The sequence below is a fragment of the Drosophila ananassae genome, chromosome 2L (assembly GCF_017639315.1).
Source record: "Drosophila ananassae strain 14024-0371.13 chromosome 2L, ASM1763931v2, whole genome shotgun sequence".
Taxonomy (NCBI): domain Eukaryota; kingdom Metazoa; phylum Arthropoda; class Insecta; order Diptera; family Drosophilidae; genus Drosophila; species Drosophila ananassae.
Genome location: NC_057927.1, coordinates 6,217,257 through 6,238,284, shown reverse-complemented (window position 1 = coordinate 6,238,284; position 21,028 = coordinate 6,217,257). Strand labels below are relative to the sequence as shown.

The following is a 21,028-nucleotide window of genomic DNA, read 5'->3' as shown; positions in this document are numbered from 1 at the left end:
AAACTCGTGATGTGCCGCTCTTTAGTGCTTAAAACCGGTTGTAGATTGTTTGGCTGGCGGCATAATTTGCATTATCATCCGACACCGCTCTTCAAAATGAAAATAAGGAAACGCTAACATTTTCCTTAAAGCATAACACAAGTTTGTTTACATTTCTTGTTATAGATTTAATCAGGCGGAGATTTAAACAAACTACTATTTTAACAAAGATCCTTCGCAGAAGGTGATAACTGTTAGAATCGTGTGTGCTGGGCTGGCGTTTTCGTGCGTTGCCGGTCTGGTTATTTGTTTATAATAATATAATCAAATAATGATTTATTTTCTTTGGAATCGGATCCAGATGTGAGAGTTCTGCACACGGTATCAGCTTTGTCGTCGTTTAAATCCCCAAATGATTAGTTGTTGCTGCTGTTGCTGTTGCCGGCATATTAATATACGCATTCCCCCGCATTTTCCGGGCGACTACTTATATTAATATGCTGAAGGTTGTTTTTTGCGACACGCCCGAAGCGTGCCTAATTGAGAAGTGGGCAATTAGTCCAGCTGCAAGGGAGAGATTGTAGTTAGTTTCTGCATCCAAAGGGTATATTTCATGCAACCTCACCTTCTTGAAGCCAATGTCGTTGGCGTATTCCCTGAAGCACTGACGGCAGATGTTCAGGCCGTACTTGCGGATCAGACCGTGGCGGTTAGAGCAGGCACGGCTGAAATATAGATTATGGATTACTGATACGTCCTACCACACAATTGGCATAAATTGGCACAATGCAATAGCTAAGCTATCGTTGCTCTTGGCTGCTCCACTCCCGGGGGGAGGGCGGAGCAAGTGCCTCGTGCAACTTTTACTTTGGCCACCCTTAATTAAGGAAACTGTTCAAGATGTTTAAACACTTATTTCCGTACTCAACCGGGGGCAATTGATATTGAACATCAAGTGCATTACGATTCAACAATTAAATAAGTTATTTACAGGCAGAGCCATGCGTGAAACAAGCTGGGCGTGATTAACCTCACTTTCTACAGGCATACGGATATAGTGCAAAATACAGAGTTACGGTACAAGCATTTGAACAAATCGAGCATCTAAGGGTGCGCCAAGCATTGGGGAGCATGAAACTTACCAGCATCGGGAGCCTTGGCCGTATTTGCGGGGATGCGAGTACCAGAGAGTAGCGAAACCCATGTTGGCGTCAATACGAGAAAATTCGAAAAGAAGGGAAGTCAGTGTTGGGAAAAGAAGGAAGCCAGGTGGCCAGGGCTGTCGACTTCTGCACAGTGTTCGTTACACTAACGTCATATAGTTAGCGTTTAAACGGAACAGTGGAATTTGAAACATTGGTCGAACAATGTTTTATTTTGTTTTAAGTAACCTTCTTACGTTATTGTACTATTCAAAAATAAAAAAACAATTTTTTTCATTTTGGTTTGTATATTTTCCACAGCCTTTTAGACATAATTAGTTTTCTGTTCCTTAGATTAGCCCAGTCGGTCGTTTTCCAACACTGCCTTGTAAGCACAACAAAAGAATTTCGCAACACCAGCAGAACTTTTTCGCTGCAATTACATTCCTTCAGAAAAAGAAAGGTGTTAAAAGGGATTTCTAATTCAAAATGAGTTCAACTCGCTTTGCGCGCACTGGACGCGTGCGTCTCTGCATTCTGATGAGCATGTTCCTGGTGCTCATAATGATGATTGTTATTTACCAAATGTCCCAGCACCAATTGGACGAGAGCCGCGCCTTTCAGGAGGGTCTCAGTGTACAAATGCAATGTGGGTATTAACTCTCAATATTATTAAAACCGACTAATTGACGTACTTGCAGCGTTGACTGCCGAAAAGCTAACCGCCGAGAAACGTATGAGCCTGCTGCGCACAGAGAAGATGAGCCTGCAGGAGAAGTACGAAGGTCAGTTGGCAGAGGCGGCCCAAAAGCAGCAGGAAACGGAGCGGGCCCTTCAGGAGAAGTTTGAGGGTCAGTTGGAAAAGCACAAGCTACTAGAGATCAAGTACGCTGATCTAGAGGCTGAGTGCGTCAATAGCAAGAAGAAACACATCGCCGACACGAATACCTTCGACCAGAAATTGCAGAAATTGCTGGCCGACGTTCACAAGGACAAGGCCATCAAAGAGCAAGAAGTGGCCGGCTGGAAGGTGGTCATTTAAACTTTAAATTGAATTTGTCATAACTCGCTTTTGTTTTAGGAAAAACTGGAGAAACTGCAACGCGATTCAGAGCGCAAGATACACGCCCTGGAAAGTTCACTGACGGAATTCAAAGCTAACTGCCATTACGTACCCAAAGTACAACCTGCAGAGGCACCGGCTCATGGCCACCAGGACTCACAACCACAGCAACAGCTAAACAAGCCGGCCGAGCAAACTCCTACCACGCACCACTCAAGCCCTGGTCAAGTGGCCCATAGCATTGAGAAGCCACGAAACGAGAAGTCTTTCGACGCCCAAGTGCAAGTGAGTGACGGCCTCTACAGGATTGGCGGCGGGGTAAATCTGCTAGAAACTAACCCAAAACAAAACCAAACAACTTCAGCTACTAACAACACAACAAAGGGCCTTGGTGGCGGGATTATGGAACAAGAGCCGCAGAAAGAGCAGCAGCCACTGCTGCCCTTCGCTGTGCGCAACAATCATAGCCTGATACTAAACTCTGTTGAAAACTTTCAGATTGTCCCGAAGGTGTTGAGCGAGAAGCAGCAGCAAGAGGAGCCTCAGTTGGCCGACGGCCAGGTGTCACCCCTGAGTGCTCCGCGCAAGAGCAGTACTCCGGCTCCGAATGCCTCGGTGGCACCCAAGATAGTGAGCAGCAGCAGTAGTGGGCTCCCACCGCTGGCTGTTCCGCCCGCAAAGCCAGAGCGCAAACTACCCGAGAACGTGGCGCCCATTCCTGACAACTTCGAGGACACCAAGGTAGATGGTAAAGGGGATGCCGTCGACGTGGACACCGCTGCCGAGGAGCTGCCTAAGAACGAGAACAACAATCGCTATGCAAATGCTGTAAATGATCTGGAGAACAATCGAAACTTGGGCGTGGCGCCTAAGCCGCTCGAGGACTCGGGCGCACATGAAGTCAAAGACGCGTTGAACGAGCCCAGTTTTAATCTACCGGCAGCCGGAGGTGGCCAGAACCTTTTCGATGGCGAATTGCCAGCGCCTGGTCCCGGTCCAGTGCCCGATGAGCCGGCCAAGCAAATGGCAGATCAACTGGCAGCAGGAGGTGCGGGTGGCGGTGAAGGAGTGGAAGGCGACGATGACGACGATGTGGGGGATGTGGCGGTGAAGCAGCCGCAGCACTTGCTTGAAAACGACAATCTGAACAACGAGATCATGGCTGATCAGGGAAAGGAATTTCCCGAGGGTATTCATTTGGAGGACGGCATGGATGAAGATCCGGATGGTATGAATTTTATTTTATAAGCAAAGTGAAGTGGATCTAATATTCTTTACTTACAGAGGATGACTACTCCAATGCAGCGGCACGGAAGAAGGGAGGCGAGGCCGTTAGAAACTAAACTGTGTAATATTTTATGATTCATAGATGATTCCACGACGGGATTGTGAGAAAAGAAGTAACCCAGACCCCTTATTGAATATATTTTGAGTTGGAGAAAACTCTATGCCCTAATGAAAACCATTCGATGGAAATTTGAATGTGTATTATAATGAAAGTTAGAAGAAATCGATATAAGAAGCTGCCCTAAGCTGCATAGTTTATAAGTAAGATTAAAGCTCATGACCACCACTCCATATTTCTCCAAAACGCAACTGGATACCCGACGGAAATACTCTGAGATGGGGCTGAGAGGCCCGAGGCAGAAAGTTCATTGAATGAACCGATTTAATATTAAGACTGGCTCGGTTCAGCTTTACACGAATAGTTGTCGCAAAGATATAGCTAACCTATTTTGATCTAAAGTATATTTGCAATAATTTTTATAATCAAATATCGACAATTTCATCACAAAACTCTCGCGCTCATATCGAAGATCGACTCTTGCGGTTCCGTTCCGTACAATATTATTTTGTACTTGGTTTTCTGTGATAAAAATAACTCGCTGCACTGCATTTGGGCAATGTTGCCTGTGTTTTTGTCGCCGCATTTGCTTTCGAATGCTCTCCACTCATTTCGCTAGAGATTAGGTAGCCACTTAAGCCATGATTGTACACACACACTACACACTAGCAGTCGGAAACACACACAAACTTTATTGGTAATGATAATAATAAACTTAATGCATAAATGTTAATTTCTGGTAGCTGGCTACATAAATATTTAAGATTCGATTAAATTACTTGCTGCCACTTAACTAAACTCAAAAAAAGAACAACTCAAAAGAAAATTTTACTGCGTGTGCGCCAGGATCCAGGGGTGCACCATCACCTGGTCTAATGGCAGGCGATGCAGTGGGTTCAGCACCAGAAGCTTCGAAATCAAGTGGGCCGCCGCTTTGGAGACATGCTCCGGCAGCTTATAGTCTCCCTTGAGGATCTTCTTGTAGGTCTCGTCGAAGGTCTTGGAGAAGAAGGGAGCATGACCCACCAGCAGTTCATAGCACAGCACTCCGAGGCTCCAGAGGTCGACGTTCTTGGTGTGGGGCTTGCCCTGCACCATTTCCGGAGGCAGATAATCGACCGTGCCGCAAAGCGTCATGCGCATGGAGTTGGGCTCATGTACGGACCAGCCGAAGTCGGCGATCTTGAGGACGCCCTTGTGGCCCAGCAGAAGGTTCTCCGGCTTGATGTCTCGGTGGATGATGTCCCGTTCGTGTAGATAAAGCAGAGCCGAGCATAAGGAGCGTATGTAAGTGGCCGACTGGCGTTCATCGAAGCGTTTTAAAGGCTGAGCTTGTAGAGCGTTGAAGAGAGTGCCTTGTGGGGCGTACTCCAGTATCAAATAGATGCGAACATCATCATGAAAGTAGGCATAGAGGCGAAGGATGTGCGGATGTCGCAAATGCGACTGAATTTCGATCTCGCGGCGCACCTGGTGCTCCACTTTGGACTCATCGATTTGACGCTTGAAGAGCACTTTCAATGCCACCACAAACTGGGATTCCTTCTCGCGGGCCAAGTACACATTGCCGAACTTTCCGCGGCCCAGCATGCGGCCGATATCAAAGTTGCTTAGCTGCCAGGTTTTCTTTGGCTTTGGGGGTTGGGTATCTGAGAGATATTGAAGGAGTTGTATTAAAAAACAATTATTTCGATTCCAATCACCCACCAGTCTTGCCTTTCTCTGCTTCAGTGCTTGTTGTGGCTCCGGAGGTGCTTGCGGCGGCAGCCGTGGTGGGTTTCTCAGTCTTAGAGGCTGCAACTGGGGCTGGAGCCACAAATTCGGAAGGCACCTTCTTCACTGTGGGCACCAGTGGCTTTTGGAATACAGGAGCAGCAGGTGGAGCTGTAGATGCTGCCTGAACGCTGGTTCCTCCTGCTCCGGGTTTGTTACTGGTTACTGGAAGTGGCTTGCTTGCTGCAGGAGCCAGGTTTTCACTATTTGGCTGTTTCACAAGGTTGAACATGAATATTCCAGGAAAACCTAGCAGAAAACACCCACCTTTTTGGACAGGAGCAAGTTTTTCTTCTGCAAGCCAAGGACATGAGAGGAATTTTCAGGCTTCCAGGACAGTGCATTGTCCTTGGGGCGCAGCACATTGTTGTTGGGATGGGACATGGCGACACTAAGCAAACGCTAATATAAAAAGAACACAAATTTGGTCCAAATAAGTAAAATAAAATTTTAAAAAGTGCTATTGTGAGAAGAAACAAATTTGCCGTTTGTTTGAATTGTGAAGCGGGTGTGTGCGTGACTCAGTGTGGCCAAGTGAAATGTTATTTTTGGCCACTTCCTTTTTGAAATCGGGCGGGAAATAGAGTTAATTTGATTTTGTTTGTTAAATTTGACATTTTGATTACGAAATTGACATTTATTATGAAATTTAGCATAAAAATTCGACGAGGGAAAACTGTCAAATGGTCATATGGGATAATCGAATTTCTTTGATTAAAATAAAAGATTGCAGAGTATTCTTAGGATAAAATTAAAGAAGAAAAAAAGATATAAAGCACAGTGTTTGTAATTTTATAAATAAGCTAATGTTTTATTAAAAATAATAATTACACAAAAAATTGGAATCCCCCAACAACAGTGTCATCGATTTTGCCTATCGCTATTAACATTCAGTTAACATCGCTGTACGATGGAATGTGGATTGTGGAACCCATTAGCAGCTGTAAACACGCTGTAAACTGTATCCGCTTGGAGTGAAACGGGCACACTTCGAAAAGCAACGTAAGCCAACCGACATAAACATTTCGCGCAACAGGTGTTCGGTGTTCAGGTATACGAGTCGCGTCGTGCGGAAAGTTGTGTGCGAGTCAAGCCAAAGAAAACTCAAGTCGTATCGGGGGAAAACTCAAGGCGAAGGAAAAACCAATGGGTAGAATAATTTAACACCCTTGTACCAGAATTCCTTAGAAAAAACGCTTCGTACTCTGCGCCTGTGTAAAATCCGTGTTTCAATCCGTACTTTGTTTATCTTTTTTATTGCGGGAGTGCCCTTTGAGATTGTGTTTTTTTCGAATTAAACAAGTGGCCTGGGAATATATTCTGGTAGATGCAATTGCAGCATATTTTCCACGCATCCAACCAGAAGGAGTAAAAGAAACAACATCACACACACACACATACACACACACAATCGCCTCCCCCCGAACCCCCGCGAGCAGCATAAAAATACAGCATAAACAAAAACCGGTTAAAACGAACAGACCGATAAAAGGCGCCTTGCCCCAAAGAGCAAGCGAGACACACATAAAACGTGAAAATAAAACAAGAAAAAAAAATAATAAAATATCTACGGACTTTTGTTTTGAAACGGCATCGAAATAAGTGTGTTTTGTTCTTTATTTACTCGTGTTTACAGCGATTTCTCATGTTAATGCCTTATCGGCCGATCAAATCGAAAGTGAACGAGTAATTGCCATTGGTATTGGTATTCCCATTGCCGAAACTCTTTCGCGTGGCCTCCTTCTTATCGCCAGCACACTCCACTCCACTCCACTCCAGCCATCCAGCCAGCCACCTCTAGTACCTGCTGCCCCAGCCAGGTGAGTAAGAAATCCCCTTTTAGCCCCTACAGAGGGCAGTCCATAACGCAGATTTATAGGGGGGTTTAAGGGGTTTAAGAACTAGAAGGAGGTTCTAGATTAGACATTAGATTGGAAAAAAGAGTTAAAATAATTATAAAATAATTGTTATATTTTTAGTTAGTTTTCCTACTAAGTGAAATGGTGTTTCTGCCAGAAAAGTCTATCCTCACAAGCTGTAGTTTTTATTATTTTTATGATAGATTTTTATTTATTTTTTTATTTTTAAGATAGATTTTTTTGAGATAGATTTGTTTTTAAGTTCCCCTGTAGCCGATTAGGTTGATCTTTTAGCTATTATTTTAGAGATAAATGTTAAGAAAAATATACGGAATTGAAATACAATACAATTTAATACAATAGATACAGATAGATGTCAAATAAAGATACAAAGATACAGAATACATTAGTTTTTTTTTTGTCAAAAATCCTTCTAACCAAGTTATTAATTTAAAGATATTATTAGATATTATTTTGGAGATAGATGTTAAATAAAGATACAGAATTAAAATACAATACGGATAGATACAGATAGATGCCAAATAAAGATACAAAGATACAGAAAACATAAGTTTTTTGTCAAAAATCTAAGAATAGTAATCCCTTCTAACCAAGTTAAACTCTAGCCCATTAGTCCCATTTATTAGATATTATTTTAAATAAAAATGGAAAATAAAGAAATAAAGATATGTACATTCTTCAAAAGAAAACATAAATTTTTGTGAAAAATAATCCCATCTAAGCAAGTTCAACTGTAGCCCATTAGTCCAATCTTTTAGATATTATTTTAAAGATAGATGTTCAATAAGGATACAGAATTGAAATACAATACAATTTAATAAAATGGATACAGATTGATGTCAAGTAAAGATACAGAGATATGGAAAACATGATGTTTTTCGTCAAAAATCTAAGAATAGTAATCCTCTCTAACCAAGTTCAACTGTAGCCGTTTAGGCCCATTCTATGAGCTAATATTTTAAAGATAGATGTTAAAAAAAAAGATACATTCTTAAAAAGAAAACATTATTGTTTTGTGAAAAATATAATAATAAAAATAGTAATCCCCTCTAACCCCAAGTTCAACTTTAGTCGTATTTCAAAGATACTTTATTTTTTTTTGTCACAAATCTAAGAACAGTAATCCCCTCTAATCAAGTTCCACTGCACCCGATTAGGCCAATTGTATTAGCTGCGATCATCGCTTTATTTTAGCCACGTGAGTAGCCACGCCTGATAAGCAAATTGGGAGCGATTACTGGCAGCACCTTGACACCTAGACGGCCCTAATTTGGACACCACATCCACTACCAAGCCAGAGTCCAGTTCATTGACACAACCTTTGGCTGTTTTTTATTTTATTTTTTCTGTTGAACTCGCTCAACTTTCACTGAAATGCGGCGGCGGCGGCGGCTCGCCAAAATCGGCATAAATCAAGTGGAAAAACAACAGCGACCGAAAAAAAATGTTGTAAATTCCAAAATTGAAATGCAGGCATTACAAATTAATAAAATCTAATTTGTATCTGTATCTGTATCTGTATCTGTATCTGTATCTGTGTAGTTTATTTATTTATGTAATCCCATAGTTAATTTCCAAGCATCATTAAGCCACAAAAAGAGAGAGAGAAAAAAAAGTATCTTGAAGACAAATTGAAGCACACGAGAAGATGATTATGAGATAATCAGGGAATTGCATAAGAGACCGAAGACCAAATGGAGTCATGATGAGAGTTGGGTCGAGAGCTCCTCCAATTTGACACTAAATTGAATGAGATAACAGATTTTCAAATGGTTTATCTTTTCAATTAAAAATCATGGCGTGTGCAAAATAATAATGTTTTTTCCTTTTAAGCCTCTGTCTCTTGCAATCTTATCTTGTATGAGACTCTATGAGTCACAGCCGAATGCATTTTTTTTATTCATTTCTATCTTGTATCTGGCAGAGGCAGAAAAAACAAAATTCCAAGACAAAATGCCAAATATTCCCACCACCAAAAATATGCAGAAATCGACAAAACAACAGCAACAAGTTTTATGAACCACCGAAAAAATAGCAACCACAACACAACACGGCAACTATGCGCATAAAAAAGTTATATAAAAAACACGTTCAGATCGAAACCGCTCAGTGAGAGAGCCATAGTTTGTTGGTAAGCTTTCAGTGTATTAGTATGAGTGTGTTAGTGTGTGTGTGTGAGTATCTGTGTGAGCCACGCTTCAATTGCAAATGCGCCCAGTAAGCGAACAAAAACAACAAAGTAAGAAACAAGTTAACAAAAAAACAAAATAAAAAAAAAACCATTGACGCAGATACGCAGATTGTTGTTGTTGGTTTTGTTGTAATTGTAAATTCTACAGGTTTCTTGGTGGATGTTTGAATGCACTGCAAAAAAAAAAAACTATTACTTTTAAGAACTTTTATCACACCTTTATGTAGAAGTAGTAGAAACTATTTATTTTCCAAAAATCCGAAATATTTTAGTCTTTTTAGTAACTTTTTAAGAAAAATCTTTCTCTGCAACAACAACATGGAGATACAACAACAATATCGCTCTGCAATTTTACGCCAAAAGCTAAAAAGGCGAGCGATCGAGCAGCAATCGAAGCCATCAACAGAAGTTAAGAAAAAAACAAAAAAAAAAAGGATAGAAGATGGAAGTCAGAGGGGTCCAAGAAGCAGGACGATGGGGTCTGGACGGAATGGGTGCCATGGGAGGCAGTGGGGTGGACTGTGGGGAGAGGCTACTACTCCATTCGTAGGCAAACCGGGCCAGCTGCCAAGAACTGTGGGCCTCAAACCGAACAATGTTAAAAATGTTAAAAGTTAAAATAACTCAAGGAACTCAGGAAAATTAAATTAAAAAATATTTAGCTTGAAAGATAATGGTGTTAAGTTTAATTTTTTTTTTTTTTGTAATTTTAGAAAAGTATTTAGAGTTTCTGGCACTTTTTAAGAGTAGGATTATGGGGATTTTAGAGAGAAACTAAAGAAAATTAAAGTTAAAAATGTTTACCTTGAAAGAAAATAGTGTTAAGTTGAGTTTATATTTTTTTTTGTAATTTTAGATAAATATTCAGAGCTTCTAACACTCTTCAGTAGTAGGATTATGGGGATTTTAGAGAGTACTAGACCAAAAAAAATATTAAAATAATTTTCATAGCTAAGATTCTTAGTTTATTAAATAAAGTACACGGGTTCGAAACCATAAAATGTCAGATTTAATTCTAAAATTTGATTAAATTATTTTATAACCATTTTTAAGACACTCTCTTATAATTAAAATGAAACCAGCTAACTATTTTAGCCCATTTTTAAGCCAAGAAACTCTAAAAACTCTATATTAAAGCCAAGAAACCCCACTGTACTCCGACTATGCCCCAATAAAAACAACAGCAACTGGCAGTGGCAGCGGCAGCGACGAACGTTGCAATAAGTTTACTATAAAGACCCCCTCGAGTCGCCCCAAAACTAGCCAGCCCCAACTTGGCCAACAGCTTGGCTAACTTGGCTTGGAACGCTTCAGCTTCAGCTTCAGCTTCAGCTCCAGCTCCAAGTTTCATTTCGCTTTGTTTTGTTTTGTTTTTTCCACTCGTGTTCGTAATTGTTTCATGAAACTGGCCAACTCCATTGGCAGAGAGCGAGGGTGGTGAACAAAAGGGGGGGAGTAAGTGGAGGTAGATGGCTAAAAAAAAAAAAAACACAAAAAAACAGGTGCTCAGTGCGCAAACGCGCGCATTTTTTCGATTTGTTTACTGGTTTTTTTTTTCGGTTTTTGGGGGCAACAGTTTTTCGATTTTTTTTTCGATTTTAATTATGGTTTATGTGTCGCTTGGACCGGAGATCACCAATCGGCAAGTACTTATCCAATAAGCGGAATATATTATATATATAGGTAGGTGCACATAGCCCGTGTCCATATGGACTTGGAAGCGGCACAAGGTTAGCCAAGATAGCCAGTTAGCCCGGCAAAGAGTGACATGAGTGGAGGAGACATGTCGAGGCATTGAGGTTACTGCTAATTGTGAATTGCCTTCTGGGCGGATTGCAATCGAATCGAATTGGAATTGAATTTAGCTTTCGGTCTTCGAGAGCCACTGGCCAAGAAGTTATTGGAGTGGAAAGCCCCCAGTCGAAGGTAAAAAGTCTAAAAAAAAAATCACGCTAGAAATTCCCGCCCAAGTGTTTTTCATATTTTTATCAGCCAAGTTAGTTGGAGCTACAAAAATACCTTCCTGGTAAGGCTATTCACTCTAATTGGGTTACTCAATAAATTTTGTTGTAAAATTGATTAAAAGTAGCTTCAAATGGATGATTCAGAGGAAAAGTACTCCAATAAAAAATATTTTAATGCCCTTACAGGGCTTATCTACAGGCACGTATGTAGTTTACAATAAGTAACAAGTATCTTGGCATTATCTGGTGACCCCATTTGAGTCATCAGATAGGGTTTGCATTTTGAGGAACGAAAAACAAAACTTATTCCGGCTGATTCATGGAGTAATGTCAAGGCATCTCTGGCACGGCTCTGGGACTTAATAAATATTAGATTGCGGCAATCTTGCAGATACAACACATGTATCTATGTATGTATGTAGCTGAGGCGGCGATTGTATCTCGAGTTACGAGCGCACGCGTGTTTCTTGCGCCTTTTGTTTTGTTTACACTTGATTGCAATTTGTATCTGGCGGATACATTCCGCAGCCGGCGGAGCTGTGCTTTGCATACGAGACCAGCGGCAAAGGCAATAAGGCCCGTTCAAATGGCCAAGTAGTAGATGCCGTAGCTTAACTGTAACTGGCAGCGATGACATTTCGTATCTGCCAGATACGCAGATACCTACCTACCCAGCTATCCATTGAAGCGTAAATGCAATGCACGCACACTACACCTCCTCTAGAGGCAACCCTCTCTGGCCTTATTAATATTTATCAATTTTTGTTATTTAACCGGCTTCGATCTCTTTGTCCGACTGACTGAGGCAACTTTTGGGCTCTTCGATTTGCATAAAATCCGATAAAAGATTAACTCAAATTAAAAAACAGAAACAACAAAATAAAAAAAGCTCCAACTCGTTTAAAATTGCTGTTTGTTTTTTTATTCGAAGAGGCACTTTTTTGTATTTTTTTTTTAAATTGCCAATTTGACCTTATTAAGTATGATTTGTAAAATGCCTTGCGTGCGACTTAATTAATTGATTTGTTATAAGCTGAAATTCCACTGGCCGTATTTTTAGTCCATAAATATTTAATTATTCCCTTGCTCCGACTATTCCGACTCCGACTGGCCCCGTCATTGATTTTCCATCGATTAGGTTTTCAGAACCGTGCCAGAGCGTTTAAACGCCATTAAATTGTGACAAATCCAACTGACATCGGCTACTGGCACTGACTACCACTACCACTACCACTAATATTAATACAAACTTTTTAAAAATTCAGTTTAAGAATTTTACAACAAAAGACAAGTGAGTTTCTATCCGAAACTAAACTGTGGCAGCTGCTGGCTGGCTGGCAGCTGTGCCGTGCCAGAAAGCGATGTGCCCTGGAGGAAGATAAAATGGCAAGTGTGGAGCGTACGAGAATGTGGTTGGATAGTTTTTGGCAAGATTGCCCCTAAAATTGGGGTCTCTAATCCACAGACCCAACGGCACGAGCTCTCCGATAGAACTAGTTACTATTACTTTGTGAAAATATTCAAAAAAAAACCGACAAATAATAACATTTTTTGATGGAAAGTGGAGCTATCACAGCGGATGTGCGTGTTTGGGGATTAAATGATAAGCCAAAAATGGTGATAAGTAGCGCTATTGCAGTTAACTTAATCTTGAAAATAGCAATTAGATTGTTCTCAAAAGGAAGTCATTAAACAATAGCTGAGTATAGTATTTTTAGCCTTTTTATAATCCAAAGAAAGAGATAAACTTTATAGTATTAGATAACTTTTATAGATATATCTCTTGTGGTCAGATCTTGGATATTTTTTGAGGCCAAATGTTTTCACTTCACAGAGGAAGCTCTGGTGGCTTATTACGCACAATTATTCCCAGCATACCCACCATTATAGGGAAAATGATGGAAAAGAAAAGCCATTCCCAGCAATTTGTCATTGTTTGATTTTCTCTCCACTTCCCGAGATGAATTTGGAGGAACTGGAACTGAAACTGGAGCTGGGCTCCCAAACAATTTGAGCATTTGATTGCTTTATTTCACTTGCAACGAAAATTGTTGGCTTTGTGTGATATACTTCCTGCCATCCATGGCTAATTATAAACAATCAGAGTGCTGCTGCTGCTGCTGCACTTTGTTGCATGATTACATTTAATGGGCAACGCCAAAACATAATCATTTCGATTAAATAATCAGCTACTAAAGCCAGCCAGCCACTCTTCGCACATTTGCGCCGTGCAACATGTTGGTGGCAAGGAGTTCGCCTCGCCATGCCTCACCTTGCTTGCTTTGTAATTATGAAAGTTTTTCTCTTTTTCCCATTCGACGAGCGCTATGAACTCATTTGGTGGAGTCCAAGACTCAAACTCAAACTCGAACTGATACCCATTTCATTCATAGCCACAAGCTATGGCTATCGGAAGTTGCTCTCGTTGCAGCCATAGTGAAATGTTGTTGACCACAAAAGTGGCTTGAACCTGAAAACGCCTTGCTATATAGCTGCCACTCTATGCAACATCTGCAGCAGCAACAGCAACTGCTGCAACAACAAGATGCAACAATCTGAGACTCGTTTTACACCAATTTCCGCCGCTGAAAAGGTTAAAGACATTGCTTTATAAAGGGAATTTTTTCTTCTATAACTTTAATCGAGCTTTAATGTGGCAATTGCCGTTTGATGTGGCTCTAATTGAAAAAGGAAAAAAGCAACTGCCTAGCCTGGCTATCTGACTTGGCCAGTGAAATGGCTAAAATCAAGTGATTGCGTTAAGTGAGGTCTTTGAGGCTTCCGTGAAGTGCCATAAGCCATAAATATTTCCATCCCAAATATATAAATCTTGGCCCGTTTAAGACTCGCATTGTTTGGTTCGGAGGGAAAAAAAATCCAAACAATGCCAACACAACATTACTTGTTTAGATCTTTTTTTTTATGATTTTTATTATTTGTTTAGGGGCTGGTTGTTTTTTATGTTTCTGGTATTTTTGCGGGTGTTCTGTTTATTTTTTACTGCAAGCTTTTTTGTGGGTTAGCAAGCCGAAGCCTTGAAACCGCCTGTCAATATTGTATTTTTTTTTTGTTTTTTGCACATATTTAAAATTAATTTATGCGCCACAATTTGTTTGGTTTTCGGGTGATGGGTGATGGCGGAGAATTTCCATTTGGTTTGGCATTTGAATTCCATTCCACCGGAATCTTACCACCATTTTCTGATCCCCAAAAACCAAATGTAATAACTTTGCATAAACACAAAAAGGGGAAAACATGTTTCGGGGCTCGTTTTTGGCCAATTAGCTATTGCCTATTAGGTTGAGCAACTCCCAACATGACGAGAAAGTAACTTGAAGTTTGGTTTAAGCTTTTAAACTATTTATCAATTGGCTCAAGGTCTACCCGGCTGCAAAATTCGGGGGACTCATCTCCCAGGGTGTTCGCATCGAAGCCCTAAGCTCGACGAAGCCGCAAACTGCCTTTTAGCCATGATTGCGTTTATTACGTGACTCGGTCAATTGATTTGTGCGCAAAAAGCTAAACTTTGGGCCTCAAACTTTTGCCAATGTTTGCTCTTGCCCATATGAATGAAACGTGGCCCGAAAAAAACGTATTTTTTTTTTGGTTACTTCGTGCGGCGGTGGCTCACCTTATCGTGGCTAATTTTTCATGAAGGTTTTTCAGTCAGAGGCAGAGCCAGAGCCTGAGCCGGCCAAAGGCCTCAATTTATTGTTATGTGCATTGAATTTTTAATTGCCCTTTTCTAGTGGCCATTTTGTAGTTGGCTTGTTTTCTTCAACAATATATTTTATTAGCTGAAAAGCACTCTGTAGAGTAATGCCAGCCAATACCAATATAAAACTATTCTCTAAGCCCGTAACTAAAACCTGTCCAGGCCATAAATTTTCTACCAGAGCCACTCCAGCCAGAAACACATCCAGAAACTGCGTATTTTGTTTGCAAAACCGACAAAAAATAAAGCCATTAGGCGTAGTATGAGATAAAAAACCTGAACATTTAAGCAAATGATGCGACAATGAGCAAAAAAAAAAAAACACTCTTTGTTCAGCGAAATATATAAAAAAGTTCTAATAAATAATGCCCGAATACATTACAACACGCTGGTGGGCAATCTTTTGTAGAAATTGCGCAATACCTACCAGGGGGCATTAAATTAAATTGCCTAAACAATTACTTGAAATGTATTTAAAGACTTGGAAAAGTAATTACCGAACAAACTATGAAATTGCCGCTATCTAAAGCCTGATAAAGTAACTGGCCCGTGTGCTGAATTAGCACTCGAGACTGGGGGGAACTTAAGGGTATTATCTAGGATAAATAGAGATAGTCTTTGTTCTTGTTAGAAGTAGGACAGTTAGGCTATACCTTTTAGTTAAAGTTAGTTTAGTTAACCCCTTTAAACTACGCTCCTGGAACTCGTGCCGCGAGTTCATCACGCACTTAACATATGAGACCTGAGAGCTGATAAAAAACATCCATCGTGTCGTGTCCTAGCATTTAATTGGGTTTCTGTTATATCTGTTGTCAGTTGTCCAAGGCAATTAGAGCTAAAGCGATATTTATCATTTATTTTTAGCGACACTTTCGCATAGACCAGCCATTTGACGGCTTCGTGCGAAACCCAATCACGCTTCAAATGATCTTTTTCCAGCTATTTTTGGCATCTCAAGTCGACCATAAAACCGAAATCTTCCAACGAGTTGTAAAATGACTCAAAATGAGGAGGTCTCTGGCTCTGAAAACAATTGATTTCAATTTTAATTAACACCCCCACAGCAGCCACGCCCCCTGTCTCGGACAGTTTTAATTGGCACTTGCTCTTTGGTGGTCGAGGTTCGCTGAATCTTAACCCCTTAAAGACGGGCCAGAGTCAGTCAACGGCACAAATTAATGATTGAAATTACCCCGAAAGAGGGGCTCTCTACAGAGGGTCTCTGGCATGATAATTAAATCGATGTGGGCGGGGGGCTATGCATGGCTTAAAACATGTTTTTTTAAACCATATTTTACATGATTTATAAGATTTTATTTAAGTATTTTTAAGGGTAGTCTTTGGAGACATTCTACTGCCCAAAAGTATCTTGACTTCCCTTTCCATTTACATACTTGCAGTATCCCACAAGTTACTCATTCATTCATAGATCGCCTCCACTGCCACACTCATATCTACCCACACTCGTTTCTTATTCATTGTTATTTTATTTTTCGCCTTACATCAGTAGAATCTGTCGGTTTTTTTTGTATCTTGTATCTCTCTCGTCATCGCCGTCACTTAAACTTGACCTTTATTTCATTTATTGCTTATTATTGCATACTGACTTAGTAATTCCATTGTGGCTCTGTTGATCCAGTTGTTTCTGGATCGGTTTCTGGTTCTATGAATGGGCGCCCACCCACTTGGCTTACATTTAACAGATTAATAAAGTATCTGTAAGTTTGTCTTTTAAAGTATCTCAATTTAAATGGAGAACTTCAGAAACCTGCTCTCTACGACTGACTACACCCGAGTTCTTTGGAATTTGTAAGCCCACATGGATCTGAATATGGAATACAGCTGGCTACCGTCTATCTATCTATCTATATTTGTATCTCAATCCGTAGAGTCTGTTTCGAAGGTGTTCTGTTCTGGTAATTTCCTCGTAATCGTAAGACCAAGTCCGCTATTACTAAATATTAGCATAGAAGCAAAACAATCTTTCTTCTCTGTGCGGGATGTCTGTCTCCCTGTTTTGGATTTCCAGTTGCTCCAAGTTTCCAAGTGTTTCTCATTAAATATGCAGTGGCATATGAAATTGCGCATAAATCAGTAACCTGGGCTTGGCTTTTGGATTTTCTTTCTCTTGATATATGGTCATTGTGTGATGTATGAGCGGGCTATTAGTTTAGTTCTTTAATGATTCATCTGCGAGGGAAATTGATTGCCTCGATGCTAGGTGCTATAGTGCTAGTGATGCTAATAAAAAAAATGGAATCGATGAAGTCCGACTCTTTGTTAGAGGCCCCTGAGACAAAAGAGGTGTCTCAGAACATGGACAATGGAAACATTCCATCGGAACAACATACAAAAAATTCCTAATCCCATCTTAAATTTGGTGTTTGTTGTTGTTTTTTTTTTAACTAAGCGTTAAAACATTATAAATACCAGTTGTTTCTAGTGTCTGGAGTCTAGACTAGGGAGTTCTTAAGTCTTAAGTTTGTGAAACCTGTTTTTGACTATCAAAATTAACACAAACGATGTTGAAAACAAAAAACTTGCATTCTCTAGTCTCTGGATCTCTGAAATGGAAAACGAAACACCGATTTCGGAATGCATCTGATTGGGGGGGAGAAGCAACTGACTGGTTTTTCCGAGCGGTCTTTCGCACCTTTGATGTTGGTTTTTAATGCCTCAGAAAACACACACACACAAAAGAAAAGGAGCCTTGTCCATCCAATAATGTCTATGAGAATTTGATTTCTTATAATCGAATTCATGGAATTTTTCCCCAACTTTAGGCGCGGCCTGGCCTGGCCTGGTCTGGCCTGGCCCGGCGAATGATCAATCAAGTGCAGCATCAGCAGAGGCAGATGAATACCTAATGAGTGTACGGGTATGGGTATGGGTATGGGGTTGACTCACAAACACACCCATATAACCAAGTATACCCACGATTATACCGACGTATGTAAGTTCAAAACTGGTTTAATTGATTCAAATGAAGACTACGACGACGACGACGACGACGATGTCGGGTTGCGATGATGTTGAATGACGTTTGTCCGTCCGGCTTAGGCTTTAGCTTTTTGTTGCCCCTTTATACCGATTTCAGTAATATGTAAATCGATGCATGATAATCCGGCAGTAGCAGGCCAGCCCAACCCGCTCGATCAAAAAAAAAAACGTCAAAATAGAAAACTTGCAAATCACATGCAACAATTGTTTGCTGCCTGGCGAGTCATGCAACGTTTTGTGCTCACCCTTTTGTGGCCGATGCACTCGTGTTGTGTGTTTGTGTTTATAATTGTCTCAGATGTAACCGCCACACACCCACACCCACACACACCCGCCTTCTGTCAGTCATGGGCGTTCGGTGCCCCTCGCGATGACGAACTTAACAATTGACATGACTACTGAGAAGGGTATACAGGTGTTCGAACTCTTTGCGGATTAATATTTTTATTTTTTTCATCTACAAAAGGCCCTGTGAACTCTCAGTTTCAATAGCTTATAAAACAACTTGTTAATCAACAGTTGTATTTAAATTTAAATATAAAATGCATATTATTTAAAATAATTACAAGCCTTGGAAGGTCATTAATCAAGGGTCATGAACTGGAATATGTGGAAATCATCACCCAGTTGAAAACTTGATCTATTTTCTATTTGGGTTCTAGACCAACAATTGTTAATCTTTTAAGATTCAAGGGTCTTTGTATTTTTTCCCATTAAAGAATAGTTAAGTCCCTTGACCCTTTTTGGAAAATTAAAGACCCAAAGTAAGAGCATTAGGGACTCTTATATGCCCCGATGGAGGCCCTACTTACTGCTCCCATTTGCTCATTTGTTTTGCGGTCAAAGTTGACTGACAGTCGCCCATGTGAATGTCAATTGCGGCTGCCCTTCTGACTCTGTGTTGTTTTCCATTCAATTATTAAAATTAGCCCGCCAAGCTAATTGCCGGGAGATGCAATTTGAGCGACTCAGACTCAAACTCAGACTGAGACCCAGACCTAGGCCTAGGGGGAGAAAGATTTTAAGATTTGATCGAGGGCTCGACTAATCTTTTCACGAAAATGGAAAATAGAATAGAGCTCAGGTAGCCAGAAACAGAAGTGTATTGTGTTTTGGGAATGCATTAAGATATTACCGAAACACCCTCATAACTCGAGGGAGGGACGGACGGAAGTCGTCCCTGGTCCGGTCATAAATACGTAATCTTTATGGCCAGTGGGAATCAAAGTAGTTGACTTGTTTATGCCTCCTCGCTCCTGTCCCTTTATCCCAGCGCTAATTACTTGTCTTGGTCGGGGCCGGGACAAGATCAGGATAAGATGTTTTCATAGCACGATGTGTAAATGCCACAAAATCCTGTCCAATACCATTCAAATGCACAAGGTAGAGAGGCCTGAAAGGAGCAGTCATGAGCAGCAAACAACGAAGCCACTAAATAAAATCATTAAAAATAATGAACGCACTTCCGTTGCAATTGTCGGGGTCTTAGAACTTTACACAACATTAAAATGAGGCAGCCACAAACAGTGGGGCTGGGGCATGTAGAATGCCGCACACAAATTAAAAGGTAGAAATGTTCCCTCCTCGAGAATACCTTTCGTTGTCGAACTCGTTGCTCGGTTGTTTGGTTATCGTGAGTGGCTCAGCTCGGCAGGCAATTGCAATTACATATGTAAGATTGTTCTCAGATGCCGCCGTACCGCCGACCGAAAGGAAAACTATGTGGGGGCATGGTGAAACGGAAATAAAACTTCACTCCTCCTCTGCCCGCCTCTGCCCGGTTGGTAACTTGATTGTGGGGGCTGGACGACACATATAAATTATCAACGACGCAGCCCAGAACCGGGGAGACCAAGAGCCTCAGACCTCAGAGCTCATGGTCTCTGTCCATGTTCGCTAGTTATGCATAGATACAGATACTGGATCAGGTACAGCCTACGCTGAATGGAGCTCCTCATCGTTTATGCAATTGGTTTACGATCCAGATATCTTATGGTTTATTGTAATCGATGTGGATGGCCCCGGAGTCGTGTGGAAAGTGTGATCTTAGAAAACTTAGTCGGCCCTAGAACTTGATTAAAATTCCCCCATTCACTGGCCGGTTAATGGGTTTTTGTTAATCGGATATTAGGTTTCTCAAAGTTATGCCTACAATCATTATTCATATAGGCGTGTTCAAGAATTTATTTATTTATTAAATTCCAATTAACCTTTTGGTCACAGCCTTTCTACGGCGAACTCCATCAGTCACACTCGGTTCTTGGCCACGGACAGTGATTGATGGGAGTATCGGCGAAGTTCTAGGTGAAATCTTATGTTAATTGATTGTTGAATTAATATTAAATGTTCGAGTCAACCTTTAAACCTGTTGAGTGACCGTAATGTCGGGAGTAACCTGGAGCTGTAAGCTCTCCGTGATTAACAGTCGGATCCCCGCAGGGAACAAGATGTTTAAATTGATTTACCATTCGGAGTGGCATCATTATATTTGACCCAATTGCGGCTCGAAAAGTGGCTCGAAAAGTGTGACACATTTCTGGTGGCAAAGATCAATTCGGGCTGCCTGCCTGCCCTTTGGAAATGGACCAGTCCAATGGTTCCGTCGTATTGGTTTCGCTGGAAAGGCGGTTAGTTGTACCTCGTCGTTTGTTTACCCAACTGTTGAAACAGTGGCAAAGTGCGGAATCATGTTGCGGCATTGTTTGGCCGGGCTTTTCTAGTTTGTTTTTCTATTTGTGCTTTATTAGCCGCCACACTCTTTTCGCTTGTATTTACCCAATGACGACGGCGCTTGGCCAAAAAAAAAAAACAGACGAAGCTGGAGAGTCGGAGAGGAGAAACAAGGTCAGGCCCAGAACTTTCCACTAAAAACACCAAAAAAAGAATCTCTTACAGCCTCGGCGGTATGGGGAACAAACAATTAGTCAGGGAGGGGCCTTGGCAATTTGTATCTGTAACCGGGAGATATGCGCGCTT

At 41.0% G+C, this 21,028-nt stretch overlaps 4 protein-coding genes across 7 annotated transcripts in view; 2 read left to right on the top strand and 2 right to left on the bottom strand.

Moving 5' to 3' along the window:
* Positions 1–146: 146 nt before the first annotated feature.
* Positions 147–1,277, bottom strand: LOC6500623 (40S ribosomal protein S29). The gene is made up of 3 exons (XM_001953554.4): positions 1,122–1,277; positions 605–704; positions 147–543 (listed from the first exon to the last, which is right to left on the bottom strand). The coding sequence occupies exons 1-3, from the start codon at positions 1,181–1,183 to the stop codon at positions 535–537; spliced, it is 171 nt and encodes a 56-aa protein (XP_001953590.1). The 5' UTR covers positions 1,184–1,277; the 3' UTR covers positions 147–534.
* A 209-nt stretch (positions 1,278–1,486) lies between these two features.
* LOC6499940 lies at positions 1,487–4,333 on the top strand. Of its 3 annotated transcripts, none has more exons than XM_014910797.3 (5): positions 1,488–1,770; positions 1,823–2,151; positions 2,203–2,502; positions 2,683–3,412; positions 3,469–4,262. In XM_014910797.3, exons 1-5 carry the CDS (start codon positions 1,611–1,613, stop codon positions 3,525–3,527), a joined length of 1,578 nt encoding a protein of 525 aa, XP_014766283.1. In that variant the 5' UTR covers positions 1,488–1,610; the 3' UTR covers positions 3,528–4,262. The 3 variants fall into 3 exon arrangements, with proteins under 3 accessions (XP_014766284.1, XP_014766283.1, XP_001953589.1); XM_001953553.4 differs by having other exon boundaries at positions 1,489–1,770; positions 2,203–2,469; positions 3,469–4,333; XM_014910798.3 differs by having other exon boundaries at positions 1,487–1,770; positions 2,203–3,412.
* LOC6500622 (aurora kinase C) lies at positions 4,202–5,919 on the bottom strand. Its single transcript, XM_001953552.4, has 3 exons — positions 5,570–5,919; positions 5,237–5,513; positions 4,202–5,178 (listed from the first exon to the last, which is right to left on the bottom strand). Exons 1-3 carry the CDS (start codon positions 5,684–5,686, stop codon positions 4,358–4,360), a joined length of 1,215 nt encoding a protein of 404 aa, XP_001953588.1. The 5' UTR covers positions 5,687–5,919; the 3' UTR covers positions 4,202–4,357.
* Positions 5,920–6,248: 329 nt separating this feature from the next.
* LOC6499941 overlaps positions 6,249–21,028 on the top strand; it is a 31,063-nt gene continuing 16,283 nt past the window's right edge. For both annotated transcript variants that reach the window (XM_014910799.3, XM_001953551.4), the window contains exon 1: positions 6,249–7,122. The gene's annotated coding sequence lies outside the window, so the exon portion shown is untranslated. The remainder of the gene's footprint in view (positions 7,123–21,028) is intronic.